The sequence below is a fragment of the Glycine max genome, chromosome 14 (assembly GCF_000004515.6).
Source record: "Glycine max cultivar Williams 82 chromosome 14, Glycine_max_v4.0, whole genome shotgun sequence".
Taxonomy (NCBI): domain Eukaryota; kingdom Viridiplantae; phylum Streptophyta; class Magnoliopsida; order Fabales; family Fabaceae; genus Glycine; species Glycine max.
This window is the reverse complement of record NC_038250.2, coordinates 3,494,010-3,521,859: the sequence shown is the minus strand read 5'-3', so window position 1 is coordinate 3,521,859 and position 27,850 is coordinate 3,494,010. Positions and strand designations below refer to the sequence as shown.

Genomic DNA, 27,850 nt, shown 5'->3' with positions numbered 1-27,850 from the left:
GAAAATTATAATATGATGGAGGAAATAATAATTTTTTTATTAACATGTATTTATTATTTAGGAGGTCTAATTCAATTAATTGAGTGAAGTACATGATTTATTATAAATTTATTAATATTTGTTTATGATTTTTATGGATAATACAAAAAGTGATGGTGGCATGGCCAATGTTAATTGGCAAACGGCAATTGACACTAGCATTGAGCGTATCCAACAGCAACATATTATGTTGGTAATATGTTACTACTTTTTTATTTATTTTCCAACTACACAATTATTTGACTCAACCATGGTGTTCAAAAATCAACACGCGCACACCAAAAAGGCTATAGCTGGAGCTGGTGGTGCCCTTGGTGGGCGTCCTGTAACCTGAATTAGTATGTGCACTTATTCCACCCCTGTGTGGACCACAAACCCCACCTTAATTTCACACCAAAACCAAATAGCTCCCTATATGGATTTTGTGTGCATGCAACTATGGAATTGAGATATATTATACACTCACTGTACACCATATATACTTGAACCTTTTTTCTATCCTAACTACCCTACCATTTTGGAGAAAAACCTTTTTAACAAATTAGAAGTGAAAATAGAAAAAATAAATGTACAAGAGGTTCTGGGACCAAAATGTTATGTAGGTAGGGTAAGACTAAGAGCATGTGGAGTCTATCATCTTCTGGCAACAAATATTCTTGTGTGTGCACAAGATGGTGGAGTTTTATTAATTATTTGCATGGTTGTTGAGTGAAGTAATGGGTATTTAACACAGTGCATTCAAGGTTTGGGGCCTACGACACCAGAGGAGGTATAATGACTTAACTGTTTGATCTTTGATGACTGCCATTTCATTTTCAGATATTAATTTTGAACTCAAAAACTCAAAAGCCCCCCGATCTCCTCTTCCTCCCGGAAACAAAGCTAATTTGGTACAATTTTAGAACTTGAATTGATGCGAAACCCGAAAAATCTGTGAAAACCTGTTGGTCAACCGTGTGTTCTATATTCTTCTTCTCAACAGTTGTTTTCAAGACATAGGCAGAGGAGGACCAAGAAAATGGAAAAATGTTCGCAAATATCTGATGGTGGATCCCAAAATTTGACCAACGAAACCTCAAATCTTAGCAGTGATTGGCCAAGAAATTGTAACTCATTTGACATGCAACCAGTTGGGAATTATGGAGACCCTTGTTTGATTTTGAGCCATGGAGGAAGCAAAACTATGATTGTTTAATGAATAAAGCATACAATTGTGATCTTAAGAAAATTTGGCTTCAATTGCAATGAAACAGGAAAGTTTGGTTAAGGCAAAGAAAATGTATAAAACTGCATACACAAACTCCAATTTATAATTTATTGTTTCATACTTCCTAAAAACTCAAAATCCTCTCTTTACCTTCTGTACAAGGACTCTCCACTAATCTAGCTAATTAATTAACAATCATATTTCTAACATGACTTAAAAAATGCAACTTGAATTCTGCTAGCATATAATATAACACATATATTATATTTGTATTTCCCTGTATATAACAAAGAAGGTAGTGAATAAGAAAGAAACCATATCTGCTGATTACACTATATTTGTTGCTGTTGCCACCAAAACCGAGAGAGATCAAGCTATCTATCTCTTGTTGTGTAAAGGGTTGGATCCTGTTGGCACTCTGCGTTTCTCAGACATAAACTCTCTTTCTCTGCTGCTTCGGATTGGAGAATTTGCCCACGGATGAAAATCTTGATGGCTTGAAGTAGAAGGGCCTGAGAATTTGATCCTAATGGCATGAACTCTTGGTGTAAGGAACAGAAGAGCGAGGAAGAGGAACAAGTGGAAGTGCTTCATGTTCGTAGTTTTGTTTGTTTAATAAGGCCTCGGAGAAACAAAACACAGAGTGATGGAAATGCAAAAAGTTTGGTGTAGGATAGGCTTTGTTTATGTTGTGCATATATTTATATGGACAAGGTTAGGTCCAACATTTGCATACTAAATCTGGTGATATTTATGAAAACAATTATGGTGTTTCCGTGTGAGTTTGGGTGGTGGGGCATGGCCTAATTGCCGTGTGATTGTGATCAAATGGTCAATGATGGATATGGGGATCAGGGGGCCTAGAATGACGGTTGTGGGGTGGTGGTGTGGTGGCAATATTCAATGAGAGATAGTGACAGAGAAAAATGAACACGAACTCATAGGAGGTGCATGTATGTGAAAGCTTGAAGCCAAAGAGAAGGGTCTTTGATTTTGCATTGCTATGACTTTTTAATTAACTTGGTGAATGACCAAAATGCCCCTGTTCTTTGTTTCTGAAAAGAGTCAATGCAATGAAAGCACGCGCAGTATGCTAGGGGTGTTTTCGTCATGAAAAGTCAAACCTCGCCGAGGCACTCAATTGGCTTTGTTGGAACAGCAAGCAACGAGGGGCATGCGGCATTGAAATAGTGCTGCTATCTAATTAATCAAATAGAATTAAAATAATAAACATGTTGAAAGGGATCATATACTAGATTACTAGTTATTAAGGTTATACACATACACACCTCCATAAGGTAGGTTAAGTAGATCCGTATTTGCTGGGTCTAAGTCAAAATGTAGATTTTGAGGACTGGTCGATTTTGTGGGACTATATATTGTTCTTAATTCCTCCTCACCATGCAAGCTTATGCAAGAATTACAGTTTATTTTTAAATTGGTTTTTTTTTAATATTAGTATGTTATTATAATAATACTTTAATAATTTTTTCTTATCATAATATTGATACAAAATAATTCTACGGAAAATAGAGATTAATATTCATTGAGAATTATGAACTATACAAGATGAGTTTTCAATATGATTTGATTCATATCCAATGATTAGTGAAAATTTAAATTTTGAATCATTAGGTTAAGAAATACAAACCTACATAAAATTGTTGATAATACTTTAATGATATTTATTACTAATTTAGTAATTCAAATAAATGAATTAATTATTGTACTTATCATTTTTTTGTACTAAAAAAGTACCCAAAAAAACATGATAACTACTTTAGTCTTTTTCTGTAAAAAATAAATAAATAAAAACTACTTTAGTCTGCCATCAAAATGAATGGGAGACGTTTTAATTTTTTTTTACTAATTTAAAAGTAAAAAAAAAAATATTTGTAATGATACCGTAATCACTTTATGAATAGTTTAAAAATATTTGACTTCTTCAGCTAAGAGACCAATCAAAACCTCTCCCTTCTTCTGAATTATTCAAGATACAATAGATTAGGGGTCTCGTAATGCTAATAGTCTTATATTGAATCATTGTGCCATGTATAACGCATGTAATTAGTATCATATATTTAGACTAGACCAAAAAAAGTATAATTTAGAAAAAAAAAATGTCAATAAAGAGGAGCACGAATTGTCAATGTTAAATCTAGTGGATATGGATGTATCTTCTTGCACGGGTGAGAATAGGGAAAGGCCAAAAAGGCTTCACCTGAAGCGTCTTGGTGAAAACTCGTTTTTATGTGGCTTTTTAGCTTTTGGTATAGCAAAAGATGAAACCATAAATAATGAGAAGAAGTACTACTTTTTTATGTTTTGTGTTGTGCCTTAGCTGTTTTGCACTAAAAGCTGTAAGCATTCCTCAAAAGAATATGTATATGCCTTATAGTTAAGGCGGTTAGGTTGGGCGTTAATTCAAGTTTAAATGTTGGAGACAATTCAATAGTCAAGAATTCCAAAAGGGAAAATAAAGTGATAGACAATTAGTAGTTTGGAGAAAGGGATATTGACTTGAAGAAGAAATGCAAGTTCGATTCCTTGGCGGAAAGTTATTTACATTATCTTACTAACAAACAAAATGGTGATCCTTCTTTATTACGTTTAGTGGTTTATCATAATTCATAGCATCTCCAATATGAAGTGCGAGAAAAACACAAGTCATGTATTATATTATTCATAACGTTCAAAGAGAATATATATATATATATATATATGAGTCAATAAATGCACTTTTTAAGCTTGTACGGTTCAAAGGTATCGTTTTCTCATCCAACCAAAGTAAGAAATTGATAATGTGATGGCACTGAAATTCTGTGGTCCGCCCACAAATGCAGATAAACTTTCAAATATGTGTTCATGGGAGCATATGCATTTTTTCACCGACTTTTGAAGGGGCATGACAAATTGCATTATATTATCAATTTTATCATTCTATAGAGTAATAAGAGTAATTGAATTTAACTATATAAGAGGGGTTTTAACGCAGTTTGTTTAATGAGTTTCTTATTTTTAAATAATGCTGTTTAATTTTTTTAATATTAAAGTTAAATTATTTAAAATTAAATTCTGATGGCTTATGAGTAAAACATATTTTTTTTTTATCATTTGAGATCATTTAATAGAATAAATTAAGAGTCGTTTAAAATTATACCATTAAAGTAAAATATGAGTTTTTAATTATAATGTAACATTGTTGACACTAATTAATATAAGATAAATAATTTAAAATAGATTGTTTAAATTTCATCACCCATTAATACAACACTAATATATATATATTTTTTTATTTCAAATTCAAAGCAATATTAATGGCTACCGTATCCTCTTCAAATTCCACTAATTTGCGATGATTTGGCAGCAGATATCTGGAGGTGTGGAAAGAGCAGCTGTGAGAAGCGGAAGAACATTGGAGATACTGATAAGTCACGGAAAAATGAAATGAGGTGATATTCCAACTTGAATGACCCCACACAAGGAATTAATCTATACCAAATTATGCTTTTCTTTCCAAATTTCAAGTTCATCGACATGTTTTATTCATAATATATATAACTACTATTCTTGTGTAAGGGCCATTTATGAGTATTATTAGGAACTAATGAGTGGTTTCATGGTGATTCAAAGTATTATTTCCATAGCTGTCACATATAGAGAAGAATTAAATCTAAATTAAGATATTAACAATAAATAGTTTTCAAATGTATCGTTGACTATTATGGTTTATAATTAAACTTATGTCTCCTCTTGTACCTACCGTCAAAACCAAGTAAAAATTGCCATTATACATATAGAGAACAAATTGCTAATCAGTCTCTGGAGTCAATTATTGAACATTTCAGATTTGTACGTAAGTTTAAACCTATCTTAATTTTATAATTAATATATATAAGCACATTTGTGAAGATTTTATTCTCACATGCAAAGTTAATCAAGTATCATTAACTAATATATACTTAAAAAGGACATTCAAACACATAAATTATAATATATATGTCTTTCAAACTTCATCTAGTAATTAGATTTTATATTTGTTCATAAATGAGGTTGTACAAGAGTGCTTAAAAAGGAACATATCTGAACACTGCATTGTAACCCTCCCGTTCACACTTCACATAAGAGTATTTCCTTTTCGACATTATACTAACATATAACAGTATGAGAAATTAGGAAAAAATGTGTCAATGGGAGGGATATATAGTCTTATATATGCTATATAAATTGCGGAAAGTTGTGTAGAGTTAAAAAAATCAGAGGTAACACATGTAATGTGTTAAATCTCAATACAAGTTGCCTAAATTAAAAAGAACGTAATTAATATTTAACATTGTTAATTATTACATGTAAAATAAATAATATTTCAAAGGGTCAAAATTATAAAACTTCAAAATTAATAACAATTGAATTCTATACTAAGTTAACATGTGATTTAGCTTATGTAAAACTTAATATCAACTCTTACAACTAGACAAATTAAACAAATTTTAAATATGTTGGTTCATTTCAATTTATTTATTTTCTTAATGGCGTGTTTAAAATTATGTTTCACTTGGTGCGTGTATTAATGAATAACGAGACTAAAATTGGGTTTTTAAACTAGAAATATATATTGAAATAAATAATATTGTGCAAGAGTACGTGTTCTCGAGAATATAATGATTTATTCAAACATTATGAACATATTAATCATTCATCATGTACTCTAATTTTATATATATATATATAAAAGAGAAGAGAAATCAATTTATTTTTCATCGTCATCATTCATTTTCTTTATATCTAATAATTATAACAAGTCATTAACCTTATTTATTAGATTTTAAAAAAATAAATGATAAAGATAAAAAATGACTCTAAATAAAAGAGTTACTCTTAGATTATGCTAGAAAGATTTTAAATTAGTTTTGTAAATATTTTTTAATGTAAAGACCAAAATATCTATCATAATAAACTTACATCACATAGTTAAAAGAAATCACATTTAAAATAATTATTGAAAAATAAAGGGGGTCTAATATCGAGAATATTTACTCCTCATCGTTATTAATCATTTTTTTAAAATCTAGATAATTAACTGATATTATTCATTAGATTTCAAGAAAATGAATGGTAAAAATAAAAAATAACTTTAAATTAAAAAGTTACTCTTGAAATATATATATATATATATATATATATATATATATATATATATATATATACTTATTTCAAGAGTAACTTTTTAATTTTTGTTGGATTGTGCTAGAAAGATTTTAAATTTTAGATTAGTCTTGTAAATATTTTTTTAATGTAAAGATCAAAATATTTACGATAATAGACTTGCATTACATAGTTGAATGAAATCACATTTAAAATTGTTGAAAAAATTAAGAGATAAATATAAAAAAGATTTATAACAATGAATCATGATCAATCATATAAGTGAAGCGAATCTAACTTTGCTCCTTATTACAAAATCTTAAACTCAAATTTATGAGTATTCTCTTCACATATATATAATATTTAACTTTTTTATTTTTATAAAATATGAAATTTTATCTCACACTTATATTTCAACAAGCACTAATAAATTAAAACAATATATTTCGACCTACTTTTTAATGACCACTAAATTAAATATTTCACTTATATATATATATATATATATATATATATATATATATATATATATATATATATATATATATATATATAAGGTTATATTAATAATGACAAATCTAATTGTCTAAATGAATAAAGAAAAACCTAACGTTAATTACTTGGAACACAGAACACCATATACTACATCAATAGTTTACTAGTACCAGACTATATTTGATTGATATATTATGGCAATAGTTGTATGGAAAGTCTTATATATGATAAGATAGGTTGTACATTATTCATCTCTCTAGCTAGCTTGAAAGAAATTGCTTTCCAATCATTATCGTTTAAAAATTAATACAACCCGGAGCCTATATAGTTCATGTACTTTGTAATTGTACAAACACATATGGCCAAATTGAGGTACGTTGCCTCAACACTTAAGAGTTAGAAAACCATATGCTTTTACAATATATTATAGCCCTTGCATGAGTGGATTACTTGCAACCGCAAGCTGACCCCGATATATATCTGCAACAACGTAAAACGGTCCCTACTATATTTGGTTTCACATGCATGCACTTACCTCTATTTAGGAGGAACAAACCAAACTGTGTTTCGAGGTAACTCGATTTAACATCAATGTTGTATTATACTAATATCCTGCTGCTGAACAACCTTTCGAACAATGCTTGCGCAAGCTAGTCATCAATATCCACAACATTTGAACTAATTAAAGAGAAACAAAACTAATTAAAATATGAAATTAGTGAAATTCAGTAAATATGATAAACTCTCATATGTCTAAACAAGTAACGTTTCATGAATTTGAAAGATCATCACATGGTGTTATATATATATATATATATAAGTATTTTGCACAACCATCTAAATTACTTATACTAATTATTTTCGAATAACGACTTATTTGTGTGTTTGAATTCTTTCTCAATAAATATTTCCTATGAATAAATTTGCGGGTTATTATTGCATGTACAGGAAAATCATTGAGAGAGTTTGTTGGTTGAAAAATGTGTATATATTGTTGGAGTAGTAGCAACGTTGGGTGTGGCATCAAGTCCACTAGACCTGAAAGGCATCTTTTACTTTGTGCGGTAGTTTGTGGCTGTGTGATCAGAACTCACTCGAGTGGTTTGTTGAACAAAGTTCACTTGTCTTTAATCTTTATAATGCCAAATTACATATAAGTCAACCCACTCGGATTGAAGTGCTATATATATATATATATATATTAAGTTGTTGGTTGTTGGTTAGGCTATAAGTTAAGGAGGAATTGCCATGAGGCTAGGCCTAATGCACTTTCACCTAAGCACCCCATTTCGTGTCCCCGATCTTCACTATTTTTACCTAAATGGTAGCTATTTACACGACCAAATTAAAAGACTACAAAGAAGATTACAAACAAGAGTTCTTGTGTGGTTAGGTAAGGTTTATCATATTGAATTAATATAGTAAATTTGGTAATCTAAAAAAAATATTTAAATGAATTCATATTAGTTTGATTACATGGTTGATTTAATTTATTTCTCTTGTAATACAAATTAAATCAATTATTTTTGGCTTTATTCGTATATTTAACTATTTAAATCTAAATCAAATCACCACCTAAATAATTACTTGTTTTTAAACTTTCAAATTTATGTATTTATTATCTAATTTTACAAGTGTCTTTAGTTATGCTTACTATTTTAGTTTTTTTTATGACGCGTGTTTTAAGTAGAAGGATTAATGAGATATATAAAGTCATAGATGTGAACAAGTTATATATTAATTAAAAATATCAATCTTGGAATTGATTTAATTATTTTCTAGAGATACTGAAGAATAAAAATATATATTTAATTTTAGTGATATAAAACTTAAAATTCTATATAAGAAAAAAAGATGTAAAAAAACTTAAAATAACATATATAAATTTACTTATTTTAGTTTAATTTGGTATCCAAACCAAACTAATACAATTAAATATCACACGTATCATTATTAGCTTTTTATAATTTTGTGATTATTCTACTTAAGTTAATTTTGAACTATTTATATAATTTTAATTTTCACTTTTAATTAAAATATTAGTAAAATAAATTACATGTTTTCTAATTAAATAATAATATTGAATTATGGTGATACAAATCGAAAGAGTTATAAGGTTTGTTTAATGATAAAGGGAGAAGAGAGTAATGGAGAAGTTGTGGACTCAATGATTTTGAATCTTCCACTAATACACAACTAACACCTAACAACTAATATTGAGGGATTAAAAAAATGGTGATTCAAAACAAAGGACATAGACTTAGCTTTAGTTTGGAGTTTTAAGTTTGGACCACATCTAGCCCAACAAAAGAGCAAATACAAGATATTTACTTTGTGCAATTCCTTACCTATTTCTTGCACTTTTCATTTTTATTGTGTGAATAAAATTATCGTTAACAAGTCTTAACACTTCCTTCTCCCAAATGTCTCATCCCTATGCAACTATTGCAGACCCTCTTCCCTTAGTCAAAAAATCCCATGCAACATCGTCCCTCACCCTTAGTCATGTAACACCGACGAAGTGGTTTGCGGCCTTACCCTCTAGGTGTGATGCTAATGAAGGTAAGTGATGGTTATTTTTTGGTTAATTATACTTATAAATCTATAAATGTTCACGAAACACTTATTTTGTAATTCATAAGTTGTATTCTGGAATACATTCCAAATTTATAAGTGTATTACGGAATGAGTATTTTATAATAAACTTGTAAATCTCTAAACGTGTTACGGAATATATATTTTGAAACAATGTTTTTTGTTTTTTTTTCTTTTGGAATAGGTGTCCTGGAATACATTTAAGGATTGAAAGTAAATTAAGAAATGAGTGTTTCATAATAGACTTGTAAATTCTGAAACATGTTTTGAAATACGTATTTTGGAACAATGTTTTTGAATGATTTTTTTTTCCAAAATAGGTATTATGAAATATATTTATGGATTGCAAGTGTATTATGAATACCCATTCCAAAAAGTTATAATATGAAAAGAGTAGTTTAGGGATATTCAAAAAAGTTGGAAATTCAGGAAGTAGGTAGGGAAGATAAAAAAGTAAATGCCCAAATAGAATTATGCGAATCAGAGAACAAAGTACAAAACAAATTGGACTAATGTTTCCTGCACCTCCAAGTTACTTCCTGCATCCTTTCCAAAATGTTTTCTTTACTTTCTGGATTGACCGTTCTAGAAATCAAAATCTATAATCATTTTGGAATGTAATTTTACATTATGGTTTGGTCATTCTGAAAGCAAAAAAAGAGATGCAAGAAGCAACTTAGAGGTGCAGGAAACATCAATCCAACAAATTGGTGAGTGTACCACTTAGGACCTTCGGCCAGTTTGGTGGATTCGGTTGTTTTGGTGAAACCATACACAAAAAGAAAATATTTGGGCTTCAATTCGCTTGTATTGTGTACTAGTTTTTTTAAGTAGTACACAAATAAAAGAAACTTGTTTGGACTCAGTCCAGGGTATGCAAGTCATCCTTTCTAGGCTTTTGATATACTTACCACTTTTAATTAATTAGCATACCTCCCTTTCTATTTTTATATTTTTTTATTAACACACTTTAATATAAACCCTTTGTACTGGATATCATATAATACTGTTTCATACGCCTTTATACTTTTATTTTGAATGAAATTTTGCTTCCAAATATGTACAACCACGCTATTGATACTTACAAGCTGGAATAATTTTTTCGAGGGTATTTTTTTTTCTTGCATCTAATGGAACCAATGGGAGAAGATTATAGGATCTTTATGTAGTTTTAAAATGGATGAAAACATGGTATCAATTACGACAGATGCAGGAATTAAGTTTATGTGATATTGGGACATGTTCGAATGTAGCAAGTATTTCTTTTTGTTTTATGCAACTTTAACAGTATTGTATGTTTTGTTATGGGTATACCTTATACCCATTCTTTTATGGAATTATATTTCTCTTGGCCGATCAAAATGGGAATAGTTTGTGAGAAATCCTATATTAATTTATTTGCAGGTTGCAGACTTTGGATTAAACAAATTGATTGATGTTGGAAGTTCATCACTTCCCACTGCTAATTTGAAGGGCATATTTGGTTACATGCCACCAGAGTATGATGAATTATATTTCTCTCTTTTAAGTGATACTTAACTTATAAATGGAATTTGTAGTTTCTGGGAAGTAAGGATCAGAGAGCCTTGTTGAGGCCAACAGCAATAATATAAGTCTTGTAGCAGACCCATTCACTATACTAAAATTGATTAAAGCTAGTTCGTCACACAAACAAATTCACAAATTATTTATATGTAAGCATACATTAATCATTAATCCTCTAGAAAAAGGAGAAATCCTTTTTCATAATTAAATGCACATTTTCCATGGTTTGAGTTCTTGCTGGAAGAGGCATTCTCACATTAAATGCTTGATCTTACCACAAACAAGATTATCTGCTATGTGGGATGCTAGTGGGAAATCAAAACAAATATAGTACATTTTGTAGATAGATTTTACTATTGGTTTTTCTTTTGTCAGAGTATACATGCTGGCAATTGCTCTTTTATTTTTCCCCTCTAATATAGTACTCAATTATGAATACTTAGAGAGTATTTCTTTTTATGCAGCTCCTTTTACTTTAACAGCATTTGAGGGAGAAGTTTTTCATTGTTAACACTTAAACATACATTTGTCTCCATAAACATAAAATCAGGTTGCTTCTCATGAGCCTGAATTCAATGATACCATTATTTCTGCAGATATGCATATGGCAATGTTTCTCCCAAAATAGATGTCTATGCTTTTGGAGTTGTTCTTTATGAACTAATTTCTGCTAAAGAAGCATTGATCAGAGGTGGTGTAACTGGTGCAGAATTAAAGGGTCTTGTATCTTTGGTGATTATTCTTCACACCCTACTGTTGAATTAAATGACAGCCTAGTGATCTTACATAAACAATTAAGAACTATATTTTCCCTTTCTTGTTTTTAATTAGTTGGAAATATATATGGCAGTTTGATGAAGTATTTGATCAGCAAGATCCCACAGAAGGTCTTAAAAAACTGGTGGATCCTAGGCTTGGAGATAACTACCCAATTGATTCAGTTTGCAAGGTATCAGTGATCACAAAGCATTTAAACTTTTTTCTTTTTCTGATTTCAACAACTAATTAGGCCATTTTTCTTCTTGCAGATGGCACAACTTGCTAGAGCATGCACAGAAAGTGATCCACAACAACGTCCAAATATGATTTCTGTTGTGGTTACCCTCACAGCACTTACTTCAACTACTGAGGATTGGGATATTGCTTCCATCATTGAAAATCCAAATCATGCTAATCTAATGTCTGGGAAATAGGAAAAAAGGAATTTAGAATACAAATGTTACCATCTAATTCTTCTGTTGCAAAACAAATTTGTGATAACTCTACTTCGTTCCCAACAATTATCTACACCGAACTCTATTGTTTGTAGTCTGATTTACAACTAACTGATTGTTTGTACCAGTTAATAAACTCCGTTTCCTTACTGTGGTTTTTTCTTGCTTTGGAAAAAATTGCATGGGAAATTGTTTATTATTTATCTAAACATGTCCTGTTATTATAAAAAAATTTACATTACCGATCAATCAAAAGTCATATTTAGTATGATATTTAAGATAATTATTATAAAATTAATAAAATTATCAAATATAACTGTTTGTAATTAAATAATAATATAAAAATAATACTATATAACATTATTTATCCTTTCTTTCTTTTTTTTTCTTTAATTCTTATGTATTTGTTTATTTTGCATTTGCTACCCCTTTGCGGCAATTCGACCGCCAAACAATGAGGGGAAAAAAAGGATAATGTTCATTACTTACATTAATTTATAGTTTCTATATTGCCTGGTTACCTTTTCATGGGAATCAATATGCATTTGCATATGAAATTAGCTTTTAATTAATATATTCCGTCCGATGGAAGGTAACATAAGTTTAAAATAACGACAATTCAGTAAAGAGTATTCCTTAATCGCCAAAGATTAAAAATTAAATCATTTCAAGATATAGTAATAACCAAACTAAATATATCTTTAAATAAAGTATTTTTTTTGTATGGATAATTAAGAATCCAGTCCTAATAAATGTTTTTAAGAGACTAAATTATCTATTAATTATACTATATTTTGTTTATAAATAATCATAGTTTTGATATTTGAGAAGCTAAATTAATGATAAAATAATATATTAATTTAATAGTTAAATTAAGTAAAATATTTATATTTTTAACGGATAAAAAATATATTTATTGTGGAATTAGCATAGATAATTCAAAATTTAAATTAGCTGATATAAATAATGATAGAGGAGGATATACGTGCCTATCAATTTATGTGTCTTTGTCATGATCTTAATTGTTGAAGGATATATAATGCCACCAAACAAAACAACAATTTCCTCTCATTTTTTATTACTTTATATTTACTTCATCCTACCAGAGATTTTAACTTAATTATTTGAAATTTTGTCGTCACTGCAAACTAATAAAATATTAACAATGCTTTTCAACTTTATCAATATAGTTTAATATCTATATTAGGTGAAATGAAGAGCATTAACGAACAAAGAGATAATATAATTAATTAATTAAATAAGTATATATTCTATTAATTGATAGTGTTTATTAATTTATTCAATGTAACATAATTTTTTCACATGATAAAAGAATATAAAAATGATTTTCAACACTACAAACCCAACATCTACTTAAAAAAATACTTGTTAAGAAAATAAAAAATACATAAAACTTAGTATATAAAAACTTAAAAAATTATGTTTTTAAAAAACAAGTATATCCTTCACAAGTGCCATGAAGCACTCTTTAGCATTTCTAGCGGCACCCACTGGATAGAAGCAAAATATGACTCTGATACCATATTAAATTTTATAGTGCAGCAAAGGCATCCGAAAGGTCCCCTTAAAAACTGGTTCACAAGGGAGTGGTCTACCCAACTATATAAGCACTTATCATGTTCATGAATTACCCGATGTGAGACTATTCTTAACATTTGTTATGTCAACGGAGTATATTTGGTCATAGCCAAGCTGCACAGGCGTGCCTCAAAATTTAAAATGGAAAATTGTTCTTCGTTTGTTATGTTAGAACAATGAGAGGACACAATACGAAGTGGTTTGTTGGCACATTGGCCGACACGGTTGGCATTTCGGATAGAAAGGATCAAACAAAGCCAACATTTTCAATCACAGAGATTTCCGCGTCCATATTATGCAGCCCTCTCTACCATAAAAAATATCACTATATTCAAAGTACACCAAATATGTCCTCCTCAATAAATGACATGCAAGTTGTTATCCAAAATTAAATAAATAAATAAATTAGGGTTCTTGCTAATAGGGTATTGGTTAAGGAATTAAAACGAGAAAATATTTAATGCAAAAACCATAAGAGAACATAAAAAAGTCAAGTAAAACATAATTTTGTGCATTTGAATAATTTTTTTTTTCTTTTAGTTTCTTAATCAATATCTTAAGAACACCGATCAATATTTGTCATATAAATAAATGACATGCAAGTCAACTTCAATAATTTTCTAGCCAATCCTACTGTTTCCTTCCACACTCTCGTGGAAAACTATTTAGCGTTATAACCTATCAGGTGTATGTTCTGAAAAAACTAAAAAGCATAACCGTGTGCATGTGAATTCTTAGTTTATGTTCATTCACTTAATTAGTTACACCTTTATACTTTTATTTTATGTTTTGAGTTACTTTTCTATAGTCTGTGTGTTAATTAAAAGAGGAAGTGTGACATTGGTTTCAAGAGAAAAAAGAAATGAATATGATTAAGGCTGGTGTATAAAGTCCTAGAAATCCACTTTTCTGATTTGAGTTTCTTTATGTCTCTCTTGTGTGCTCTCCGTGACCCAATGGAACTCAAAAAATGGTTACTGTTCTTTTTGTTGCTGGAGTATGTTTGTTGCAATGCGGAGTCTAAGTGTGTGAAGGGATGTGATGTAGCTTTAGCTTCATACTATGTTAGTCCAGGGTATTTACTCTTGGAAAATATAACGCGCTTGATGGAATCAATTGTTCTGTCCAATTCTGATGTTATAATCTACAACAAAGACAAAATATTCAATGAAAATGTGCTAGCATTTTCCAGACTCAATATTCCATTCCCCTGTGGCTGTATCGATGGTGAGTTTCTGGGGCATGTGTTTGAGTACTCAGCTTCTGCAGGTGACACCTATGATTCGATTGCGAAAGTGACATATGCCAATCTCACCACTGTTGAGCTTTTGCGGAGGTTCAACAGTTATGATCAAAATGGTATACCTGCAAATGCCACGGTTAATGTCACGGTCAATTGTTCTTGTGGGAACAGCCAGGTTTCAAAAGATTATGGGCTGTTTATTACCTATCTACTCAGGCCTGGGAATAATTTGCATGATATTGCCAACGAGGCTCGCCTTGATGCACAGTTGCTACAGAGTTACAATCCTGGTGTCAATTTCAGCAAAGAGAGTGGGGATATTGTTTTCATTCCAGGAAAAGGTATGCTCTCCTTTTCACATCATGTTATTTTGGTGTACTCATCAATGTATTTTTTTGGTATGAACAAAACTGAGAGTCTTAGATACAACTCCATAGGTGTTTTTGGTATTGTTCTCTAAACCAAATTGGTGTTTCACTTTGGTAAGCTATTCTAATATTTAATGCAAACCTTTATAACGTGAATTATCAAGATGAACCTGCAATTCTGAATAGGGAGCAATGTCAAGTTATTTTCCTTTTGGTATTATCAGCATATTGAGGGTTAAAATAACTCATTTATTTTTCTTCAAAGCATTTGGGAAAACATTTTATGCATCTGTCTAACGTTTCAATTTTATTTAACTTGCCAGATCAACATGGAGATTATGTTCCCTTGTACCCTAGGTGGGTAATTTTGATTGTCTCACCTTTCATGCTGAATTATGCTCTTAGAATTGAATATTGCTACGTGCTTGATTCTATCTTTTTAACTTTCATTTTCTTTTCCATCTTGCAGAAAAACAGGTTTGGCTCTCAAACTTCATAGAGAGTTGGTTACATGAAGATTATTTTCAGCTTCACAAAATATGAGAAAGCAAAAAAAAAAAAAAGAAGTCAGAGCCTGGGAGCTTAAATTTGCTTCTGTATATAAGCAGGTCTTGCTACGAGTGCTTCAGTTGGAATACCAATAGCAGGAATATGCGTTCTTCTATTAGTAATTTGCATATATGTCAAGTACTTCCAGAAGAAGGAAGGAGAGAAAGCTAAATTGGCAACAGAAAATTCTATGGCGTTTTCAACTCAAGATGGTATGGGTAAACTTTCGTATTCATATAACGCATTCCTTCTAAACTATTCACATAACATATTCCCAAATATGGGTTAAAGATAGTACTCTGAATTTTCATGTCTTTAAGCTTTTGTTATACTATCTTTTTTTTCTTTCAAAGATTATCCTGTATAAGTTTATTACCTGATCCAATTTTAGGCTGTTTTATCATTTTTCATGCTTTTTCTTTAACACATTCTCCTCTTAGTCTTGTATCCATTATAAAAAAAAATGCCTGCTATTTATCAACCTCTTCAAAGTTTACTTGTCATCAACTCTGGCATATTCCTAGAATTTGATATGTACTAGACTAATGGGGCCATGGCAACACTTGTTGATTTTTCTTCCTCTTCCGGGTAAAGTCTCTGGAAGTGCAGAATATGAAACTTCAGGATCCAGTGGGACTGCTAGTACTAGTGCAACTGGCCTTACAGGCATTATGGTGGCAAAATCAATGGAGTTCTCATATCAAGAACTAGCCAAGGCTACAAATAACTTCAGCTTGGAGAATAAAATTGGTCAAGGTGGATTTGGAATTGTCTATTATGCAGAACTGAGAGGCGAGGTAGGAAGTTACATGTATATTCAGTTCTATAAGATAATCAGACAAAAGAATATTAATGGAAAGAAGGAAAACAAAAATGGAGGATAGAAGTTTTTACTTTTACTCGTGTGTTGCTATTACTGACACATACAGTTTTCCCATGCTATTGCTATTTTACATCAGAAAAGTACTGATATGTTTAAATTGTAAGGCTTTCAGTTCATTGTGTGATATATAAGTTATATAATTTAGTTAATAGTATAAGACAATTCATTGAACTGAAAGGTACCTATGGAATTGTTCACTTATTAGTTGATAATATTGTCAAGGGTGGATTGGCAAGTTTCTGGCTTTTATGCCATTTCAGGTTAACCCTTTACCTTTTTTACTCTATTCCTGGATATCCTCTCATATAATTCATTTCTATGCAGAAAACTGCAATCAAGAAGATGGACGTGCAAGCATCAACAGAATTTCTTTGCGAGTTGAAGGTCTTAACTCATGTTCATCACTTGAATCTGGTATAACATCCTTCAAATAACTCCAAGCATGTATTATGTATATATCTGGGAAGGATAATTAATCATTTTCCGTATAGTTTGAAAAACAATAAGGAAGTTAGGAAAAAATATCCAGGGTGATTTTGTGAACAGAATTGCAAAAACAGTCTATAATTATCCTGAAATATTATTTCTGCAGATCCACATGATAATCCTGCAAATTAACATGAGATCAGCATTACTTGTGTGAAAAAAACTTGTGATATCTATATCTTATTCCTGTAATTGATTGTGAGCGTCAATGTAGTTTATTTTTTTGGCATAAGCAGTTCCATGTAAGTTCAATACCTTCTTCTGTATTTATATAGCTACCTTTTTGTGAACAACAATACAGGTGCGCTTGATTGGATATTGTGTTGAGGGGTCTCTTTTCCTTGTATATGAATATATTGACAATGGAAACTTAGGCCAATATTTGCATGGTACAGGTGAGAACAGCATGTATTTATGATATTTTTCCTATGATGTTTCATGTTACCTTATTGTCAAACAATGAATAATGATGATAACATGATTCCAGGGAAAGATCCTTTCCTATGGTCTAGCCGAGTGCAAATTGCACTAGATTCAGCAAGAGGCCTTGAATATATTCACGAGCACACTGTGCCAGTGTATATCCATCGTGATGTAAAATCTGCAAATATATTAATAGACAAAAACTTCCGTGGAAAGGTTGCATTGTTACCATTCTTCCTGATCCTTTCTTCAAATCATTATTTTCCATTTCTGTTTTGAGACTAAACCATGTCTGCTTTTAAATACAGGTTGCAGATTTTGGTTTGACCAAACTTATTGAAGTTGGAGGTTCCACACTTCAAACTCGTCTTGTGGGAACATTTGGATACATGCCACCAGAGTATGATTTGTTCTGTTGTGTTAAATAATCAAAATGAAATTTCGGTTTTGTTGGAAAAAACATGTGTTCTCTGTGTTGTTAATAGTAGGCCCTCTTATTATTGATGAATCATAAGTTGATGTTATTGATGAACAGATCACAACAACAAGGGAAATGTTGTATGATTAACTAGTAAAATCAAATTCAGTTTTAGTGACATATCATTGATAATTAGTTCATTAATTATCTCTTTTAATTTTTGCAAGGATATTACTAGGTTTGTTTGTCCATGGATTAGCGATCTTATCTTAAACTTTTTGATTGCGGAAGGAAAACGAGCACTTTAGTTTTAATTTTGTATGAACAGAACTAATTATTTTATTGATTACCTGAATTTTCTGCAGATATGCTCAATATGGTGACATTTCTCCAAAAGTAGATGTATATGCTTTTGGAGTTGTTCTTTATGAACTTATTTCTGCAAAGAATGCTGTCCTAAAGACAGTAGAATCTGTTGCTGAATCAAAGGGCCTTGTAGCTTTGGTGAGTTTACATACTCCTTCTCTGAACTGAACTAGTTTACTAACAAAATACCCTCAATTCACAGAAAGGAAGTTACAGTTGACTTGTTTTGTATTTCAGTTTGAAGAAGCACTTAATCAGAGTAATCCTTCAGAAAGTATTCGCAAACTGGTGGATCCTAGGCTTGGAGAAAACTATCCAATCGATTCAGTTCTCAAGGTGGAAGCGTTTTTCTGTGAAAATAATTTGATTATTTATATCTTATACAGTTTTATACCAACCAAAACTTAAGGTAAGTTGACTGTTTGATGAGTTGCAGATTGCTCAACTTGGGAGAGCTTGTACAAGAGATAACCCACTACTACGCCCGAGTATGAGGTCTATAGTTGTTGCTCTCTTGACACTTTCATCACCTACTGAGGATTGCTATGATGACACTTCCTACGAAAATCAGACTCTCATAAATCTACTGTCTGTGAGATGAAGGTTCTTTGTGACAATTACACCATGTTTTTAATGACTTTTGGAAGCACTTTATGTAAGGTCTGAAAAGTTTGTACATGAATGGAGTTGAGATTTTTGTAAATGAGTTTTGTTCAATTTTCTTCTATCTGATTTGGAAACACCTGTTGTTCTGACTCCTAATAGAAGTTTTTATTTATCAGCGAATATTAATTTGTTGGGATGTTAGTTTTCTGAGAAGAGAAGATCGAACTCACCATCTTTTCTTTCTTCTTTTCTTCCTTAACCATCTGGTCCATCTTATATTTCCTGACTCCTAGCTAATAGAAGTAACTCAATATCATTCACAGAGATTGGATCCAATCTTTCATAGATCATAATGTATGAAGTAAGAAAACAGAAAGCTAAATATTTTACAATCTACACACACTCATACGACCAGGAATAAAGCGAGCTTTAGAATTGATTTTAATCCAATTGACACTCAAAGCAACATACAGGATCTGCTTTTTATAAGAAAGTTATCCTACATAAACTATTGCAAAATATAGAAAACCCGTCATAGTAAGTAAAACAAAAAGGAGGCACCCACTAGAAAAAGGTGCAACAGTGATGGGTAAAAAGTTGCAACTTAACTGCAGCTGTATAAAACAGCTATGTAATGCTTCAGAGCAACTTTCCTTAATATGAGATAATAATAATTACCGGCTTTCTTTTTTTTTTGACAGAATTATTGGCTTTCTTAATACATCATTACGAACAAGTTGTATTCTCCTGACAATTGTTTTCAAGGATAATGGATTGCATCAATCTATTGATCTGTAACCAACTCTCTAATATGGTAACTAATGAATCAGCAATTCCTTTAATGTGAAGAATATATTTAGAGATAGGCCAAGAATTTTATTTTATTTTTTTATATATTTTAGCTATGAATGAAGTTGACACATTTTTGCTCCGAGTTGGGAGTAGTAATACTTATATATATATATATATATAATCATGTTTAATTTTGTTCAAAAGACGATTCTAATTGTGGTGCAGCACCTTCTGCGCGCCATCCTCCAAAACTGAAAAGAAGATTCTAATTAGACATATATTAACCTCTTTGAGGCTTATGATCGTGAATATTTTATGCTTGCTTTTCACGTGCATAACATTACTATAAGATTCAGAAATGAATACCTACCTTTGTATGTCATGGTTCAAGAGAGACACCATAGAGGTACCAAATCTATTACGCATACATGGAAGAAACAAAGTGGGTGGTCCAAATCAATGAGGAGCTCAAGAGTGATGGTGCTTCAGTACCTGAGAAGGAGCAATGGAAGAGACATTGAATTTACAAGATACCCTCACGTGTCACTGCGTTGAAGGACATGGAAGATCACAAGCATCGAGCTCTAATTCATTTCCTCTAGAGGTGCATAAAGCCCATTGAGTTGATCTAGCATTGCATGGATCAAGTGGTTGATGAGTTGAGAGGCTCGTACAATCCACTAGATCAAATTTGGATGCAGGATAAGCCTAGGTTCTTGCAAATGATGATTCTTGATGGCTGTTTTTCGTGTTGGAGATTTTTCGATCCGATTATGGTGTGCCTGATGACTATGCTGACAATGATACTGTCTTTGGAGAACACGGGAAACTCAATGTCGTGCCATATCTCAAATATGACATGCATGCTTATGCTTGAGAATCAGTTGCCCTTGATGGTTCTTCGTATATTAATTGAGATTGAGAATGACACAACCCAGATAATTAATTAACTAGTTAATTTCGATTTTTTTCAATGCCCAAGGCATGTAAATATTGTGGGGGGAAAACATTGCAAATTCAAATTTCAGAATCACTTAACAAGAGGAAAGTGTTTGATGAACAATCATAATGCTCATGTACACCTATAAAACTATTCAATTCTTTGTCGAAGGATATCGCCGCGGATCGACAGGGAGTTTTGGATGTGGTGATCGAGGATGAGCATGAGTAAACTACTGCAAGAAACCCTGGAACATGCATGTGGCGTGCTAATCTCATTCATATATACTTCTTACTTTAGAAGCCCTTCGTCCCTAATTAATTAATATTTCATGTCACCTTAATTGCTTGTTTTTCATCTTTTCTTCCTCCTGGCTTCAACTTTTGTTCTGTTTTTGTGATGTGTTTGATTATTTGTGACTTAATGTTTTTGTTGTTCCTAAATATCCTACTAATTGGATTAATTGCCTGACTAGTACCATGATTGTTGTGAATTTTTCTTGGAATTTAATAGTTCGTTCAACAAACGTTGAGATTTATAATTTCCAACTGATGATGATTTTCAAAAGATATAATTAAATTGAACATGTGTTTGATTTAATTTTGTCTTGGTAGACAAATAGAATGAGCGGTTTTCATTTTTTGTTTCACAAATGATCACACAAATCCAATGATATGCTTGAGGAGCCTATAGTGTAGGGTCTGTAGAATGATATGTGGGCAATACGGTTTGCGTACATTTTTGTTTGTTATAGGCTCTTTAGGTATGTTTGTAACCTTCTTGGTAAGAGGTGGGTAAGCTTGAAGGGATGAGGGATTGGTTGTCTGGTTCGTGATATCCATGTATATGGGTTGGGACACCCTTATACTATCTAATAAATTTAATTTTCCCGATAAATAAAAATAAACAAATTTTATTTTATTTTATTTTTATAATTTTTTTACAACATAGAATATAATACCTACAAGGCTTTATTGCTATAATTTTTATATATTTTTAAAAATGTAAATTAATTAGTTTGATAGTTAAATAATTTAAATTATAATAACAATCAAATAATAAACTTAAAATTATATAATTAACAAAAAATATAATTTAATTCTTAATTATTCATCTTTAATTTTTTTTTTGTTTTTTATTTTTCTACCATGTGAATTATAATATAATTAATAACTTGATAATAATTTATTAAAAAATATCAATAAATTAAAAATATAAAAATGGTGTTGCATGTTACTTAGTAGGTATATTCAAAACCCAATAAAACCTTATGGGTTTGTGAATTAAAATTTTAAATAGATGATGGGAATAATCATACTTACCCCTTGACCTGTCTCTTAGCTTTGCCATGTCTAATGAGGAAATATTGAGAAAAAAGAAAAGAAACCATGATTATTCATATATTTTTGTATAACTTGAATTTGGGATAATTAAGTTTCCTTAGTTAAGTAACAATTTTTTATATTTTTGTTCTGCAATATACCATCTCTTTTATTCTGTTCTATAAACAATTTTAAATCAAATATGAGATAAAAAAAATTGATATCATGTGCCCATCTTTTTTTAACAAACAAAAGGACTCATAAATCTTCTTGTTTTTATTTCTGTTATCTATTTTCATCTATTTATTCCCTCTAACACATAGTGTGTTATAAACTCAACTCAACCTATTTCTTTGGGTCTCAATTATAAAAAAAATTATATTTTACAAATATTAAATAAGAAATATTTGTTACTTACATTGGAGGCAGGAGAAAGTAGTACGAATAATCTAGCCAAGAATATCAAAGGAATTTGTGTTTTTTCATCACCAAACAAAAGAAGCAAAATCAAATTTTTGCATGTTTTGTATAAAAAGGGAGGCCTAAGTAAAGGAAACACCCAAGTTGATCCCAGAAGAAAGGTCCAGACTCTTCTAGACATTAAATACCTCTCCGAAGGAAGCCAACCGACCAAACAACAATAAAATGAAGAAAGAAAAAACTCTGCATTCAATTCGATTGATTCACAAATTGCAACTCCTTCTCGGCTTTTCCTAATCAGCACGAACACAAACACAGAGAGAGACATGGATTTTGAACTGAGAAGAGCGAGAGAGAAGCTAGAGAAAGAGCAGAGGGAGAGGAAGGAAAGAGCAAGACTGAAACTTCAGAAGGAAAAGAAGGCCAAAGAAGAGGCTCAGAAGCAAAAGGAAGCCATCGAAGCTGTTCAAAGATCTCGTCGTATTGATGCCGCTCAAGCTCAACTCAAGGTAGTCTCTCCTTATTATGATTGTTGAGAATATGAAATGTACAAATTTGGTTGTTCCTTGAAGGTATTAACTTTGAAGAAAACACATGTAGGGTTCGTGAAATTGATGACTTGTGTTGCACCCTTTTTGCCATCTCCAACTTTTTTTTTATACTTTTGCTTTTTGGCTATTCAGTATGTTCTGTCTACCTTTTGCAACGATCAGACCACGTAAATTGTAAGATCATGCCCTGTTATTTTTATGATTATCTCACTCAGCAAACTTATTGTTCAGTTTGTTCTTGTTGTGTAAGGGCAAGGGTAATAAAAATTTTCCCCTTTTCGTGATTTTTGATGTCTATGCAGCAGCACCATTGGTTTTATGTTCCCTGATTTACTACCTTTGCACCTTTTTTAACTGTGAATCACTTTTGGACCCTTTACATTATATGGTTGTTGGAAAGGCCCATGCTGGATTCATCTATGCCTCTTACTTGTTACCAGAGCTCTATGAAGCACCGACACCGGACACGACGTGGACACCTGTAATGTCCAAAATATAGAACGTAGTACATGTGTCGTGTCGGTGTCGAACACTGACACGGACGCGTGTCGGACACCGGACACAGCATGGGGCTGGGGTGTCCGTGCTTCATAGCCAGAGCTAGCCCCTAAATAGGGTTGTGATGTGGTATTGTGGTTTGATGGTCAAGTCTTCAAAGTTGTGTATTAAGAAAGAACTAGTTGGTACCAAGCAACCTTTTCCACTCAAAAGCTTGAGCTGTGAGGTGATGGCCTTGAAAGAGTTTAGTCTCTAATAACCCTTTGAGGTTGAAGTAAGGCATAGGATAGGTCCATCATACCTGTTGCTTGAATGTAATTTGGCTGGAATAATGGAGCATTATATTATCAAGCATGGAGAGGGCGAGCCCTGGTGCAGCGGTAAAGTTGTGCCTTGGTGACTTGTTGGTCATGGGTTCGAATCCGAAAACAGCCTCTTTGCATATGCAAGGGTAAGGCTGCGTACAACATCCCTCCCCCATACCTTCGCATAGCGAAGAGCCTCTGGGCAATGGGGTACGAAGTTTATATTATCAAGCATGGAACTCTTTGTCAGTTTGTCAAAGAGTATTGAATACCATGTTGAGTAACCATCACCAAAAAGATTAACGCTATCAAGTACATGAACATTAATGGTTTTTAATCTGTAACAATCAGTTGCAATGTTACCAAGCAACAACCAGTTGGTGTGATGCTTAATTTAAACCCTTAAATGATATTGAAACTTAGTAGCTTGTAATATTTAATCCCACCACCGGTGAAAATAAACTTGCTAATCTTCTTATACACAAATGCTTACCATACCTTCCACCACAAAATTTGTGGCTGCAAACAATTCCTTTTTTGTCTATATTCCTGATGTGAAAAATACTAAATGATTTCCTTCATTTTCCTTGCTCAATTCAGGCTGCCCGACAGATGCAAGAAAGCCTACTTGCTGGCAGAGGAATAGTCTTTTACCGACTACTAGAGGCTTTTTTTTGTGAAGGCGGTGGAGATAAGATCAAGCTACCTCCTTCTTGCTTTGCAGAACTGTCTGAGCAGGGTACTTTTGATAAGAGACAGGGACCCTTATACTTTCAGTTGTCGTTAGTTCATGAAGAAAGCACTTCAAGCATCCAAACTACTGATAAAGTGAAACAGGGGAGGACCACCCATTCTGGAGTTTTAGAATTCACTGCTGATGAAGGTTCAGTGGGTCTTCCTCCTCATGTATGGAATAATTTGTTTTCTGAAGGCACTCCAAAACCTCCCTTAGTTGAAGTCCGCTATGTTTGGCTTCCAAAAGGGACATATGCAAAACTTCAACCTGAGAAAGTAGGATTTTCCGACTTGCCCAATCATAAGGCTATCCTCGAAACATGTCTTCGGCAGCATGCTACTCTTTCTCAAGGTGACATTTTAACTGTAAACTATGGACAACTTGCTTACGAATTAAGGGTCCTTGAGTTAAAACCTTCTTCAAGTGTATCTGTTTTAGAAACGGATATTGAAGTTGACATAGTTGATCCTGATACATCTTCACAAAAGACAGATGGGCATGTTTTAATGCCACTTGAATTCGGAATGCCACAAATTGGAACAATAGAAGAAGGAAAGTTTGTCTATTACAAATTTTCCATAGACAATGTCATTTGGGAGCAACTCTCTCCTGGGAATTCTTGTGTTGAAGTAAAATTAGAATCAGAGACAGATGGGGGGGACACTGATATTTTCATCTCCAGACATCCTGTCATATTTCCTACACGACACCGGCATGAGTGGTCTTCTCATGATATTGGCTCAAAGACTTTGATTCTTAGCTCTAATGATAAAAACATGGGTGCAGGGACTTACAGCATTGGTGTATATGGCTTCAAGGGAATTACTAACTATAAAATATCAGTCATGGTCCAGGATAATTTCAACCAAAATGTTGGTCAGCAAGCATCATCTTCCATGTCATCTATGGAACTGGATACCGAACAATGTAGGAACTGCAAGCATTATATACCCGGCAGGACTATTGCACTACATGAAGCTTACTGTAGCAGGCACAATGTTGTCTGTCAGCATGCAGGCTGTGGAGTGGTTCTTAGGATTGAGGAGTCCAAGAACCACATTCACTGTGACAGGTGTGGTCAGGCTTTCCAGCTGGCAGAATTAGAAAAGCACATGAAAGTTTTTCACGAGCCACTTCACTGCCCTTGTGGAATAATCCTTGAGAAAGAGCAAATGGTGAGTTTCATGTCTCCTACCCTTTCTTGCTAGTTTTGTGTGTGCTTGTGTTTCTTTTGTTTTTGCTTCTTCTAATTCTTCTTTCTGTCAATCTATATGTGATTGTTGTGATACATTATTTTTCTGTGTTCTGTTGATGCCATTATGTCTGTCCAAATTTATTGCCGAGATAAGTTAGTGTAATTCAGAGAATTGATGGCAGAAGCCTTCATCTTATTTAAATTTGATTTTGAAACAATGTTAAGGAGGCAATGAATAATTATGCTTTTTGCAGTTAAAAAGTGTCATCTGTTAAAGTATTACAATATTTTTTTATTGAAATTTTTTCTTGACACACATTTTGGATCTTCTAAAAGTTGAAAGTCTAGTGATGGGAGTGGAGTTTAAAGCCATTTCCAAGTCTTCTGAAATTTTGCTTTTAATAATATAGGGGTTGGGGAGTGACTCATTGAAATAATATTTGTTTTCCTTGTATCCTGCTTAGCACATCAATTTTTTCTTTCTGATTTTTTCTTTTTCATTTGTCTATGTTAAACATGAATAGTAACCCTCATCTATCTCTACTTATTACTATTCTCATCAATTAGAAGCATTTAAAGATTAGATTCTTTTATCAACAGATTATCATGTGAATTATGATGGGACTTACAATTTTGAATAGATTGGAAGTTAAACCGTGAGATATTTGTAATGTCTGTCCACCCGTGCAAACATGCCCGCACACCCTATTTTCCATTTTATTTCAGATGATAGGAATCTCAATTTTTCTTCATATCTTCATATCAAAAATGTTTGTCGTTTGTTGTCAGTTTGCATAAAAAGTCTAAGTTTTCCTTTTACTAAGAAGTGTGGTCTACTTATTGCTGTTAATTTAATTTTCCAGTCAGTATTCAATTCTTCATAGTTAACGCAAGGAAATATACAATCTGGTAATTTGAGTTCATATGAAAGATGTGCAAATTATTATATTATGAATCAGACTATCTGAATAAATTGTTTTAACTTTTTGGTAGGTGGAGCATCAAGCTTCAGTTTGCCCCCTGCGTCTAATTACATGCCGGTTCTGTGGTGATATGGTTCAAGCTGGGAGGTCTGCCATGGACGTCCGTGACAGATTAAGAGGATTGTCTGAGCATGAGAGTATTTGTGGTTCTAGGACTGCCCCATGTGATTCCTGTGGGCGTTCTGTGATGTTGAAGGACATGGATATTCACCAGATTGCTGTTCATCAAAGTGGCTAATTCTGATATTTTTCATCATAACAGTAACTTGTAAAGGATTGCATCTAGGGTAACAAATAGAAAATTAAAAGAAACTAGAGGAAATTGAAAGAGACAGGAAGACAGGTTGATGATGGTGGAGCTGAAACATCTCTATGTTCTACTGTGGACAACCGGCTGTGGATCTATTACACTGTTGTTGATCTTGTCATTCATTATGTATGAAATTATGATTATAAAAATGTTTGGTTTGCAGTGCTTTTTACATTACGTTCTTTTGGGCAGATAGGAAGAATAAAAATTACAATTTTATAAATATTTAGGTAAAGAAACCCCTTGCAAGTAGGTTTGTTGTGCTAATAATAACCAAGTAATGATTGACGAGCGTAAGCTGTTGTGCATATCTGCTTGCACCTACAGCTAGTTTCGCTGTGCATTTCTACTTAGTGATTGACGAGTGTAGGAATTAGATGTAGTTCAGAGGTTGTTTGGCCGAATCAGGTTAAATATCTTTGCAGTGTTTCTCATCCTTTGTTTGAATCTTAAAAAAATAGTTTCACTGAAACTATCAGTGGCTTTCTGATATATATTTTGAATAAGCTTCTAAGTAGAAAAAATCATCAGTTGAACAACTAGTGTTTTAATTAGATCTACTTAAGATTATTGTATCTGATGGAATTCGTTTAATTGTTTTGGATAGATCATACACT

The 27,850-nt window shown here is 32.0% G+C and overlaps 3 protein-coding genes across 3 annotated transcripts; all 3 read left to right on the top strand.

Annotated features, from left to right (window-relative positions):
• The first annotated feature begins 289 nt into the window (after window positions 1–289).
• LOC106795758 (chitin elicitor receptor kinase 1) lies at window positions 290–12,219 on the top strand. The gene is made up of 5 exons (XM_026125535.1): window positions 290–364; window positions 10,886–10,980; window positions 11,623–11,758; window positions 11,877–11,975; window positions 12,055–12,219. Exons 1-5 carry the CDS (start codon window positions 290–292, stop codon window positions 12,217–12,219), a joined length of 570 nt encoding a protein of 189 aa, XP_025981320.1.
• A 2,576-nt stretch (window positions 12,220–14,795) lies between these two features.
• On the top strand, window positions 14,796–19,292 carry NFR1B (LysM-type receptor kinase NFR1B). The gene is made up of 12 exons (XM_006595758.3): window positions 14,796–15,423; window positions 15,774–15,807; window positions 15,920–15,927; window positions 16,059–16,211; window positions 16,594–16,796; window positions 17,207–17,296; window positions 17,670–17,763; window positions 17,856–18,007; window positions 18,100–18,191; window positions 18,575–18,713; window positions 18,813–18,911; window positions 19,012–19,292. Exons 1-12 carry the CDS (start codon window positions 14,796–14,798, stop codon window positions 19,174–19,176), a joined length of 1,857 nt encoding a protein of 618 aa, XP_006595821.2. The 3' UTR covers window positions 19,177–19,292.
• Window positions 19,293–22,788: 3,496 nt separating this feature from the next.
• LOC100779441 (uncharacterized) lies at window positions 22,789–27,382 on the top strand. The gene is made up of 3 exons (XM_003545510.5): window positions 22,789–23,164; window positions 24,610–25,920; window positions 26,934–27,382. The coding sequence occupies exons 1-3, from the start codon at window positions 22,982–22,984 to the stop codon at window positions 27,159–27,161; spliced, it is 1,722 nt and encodes a 573-aa protein (XP_003545558.2). The 5' UTR covers window positions 22,789–22,981; the 3' UTR covers window positions 27,162–27,382.
• Window positions 27,383–27,850: the final 468 nt, after the last annotated feature.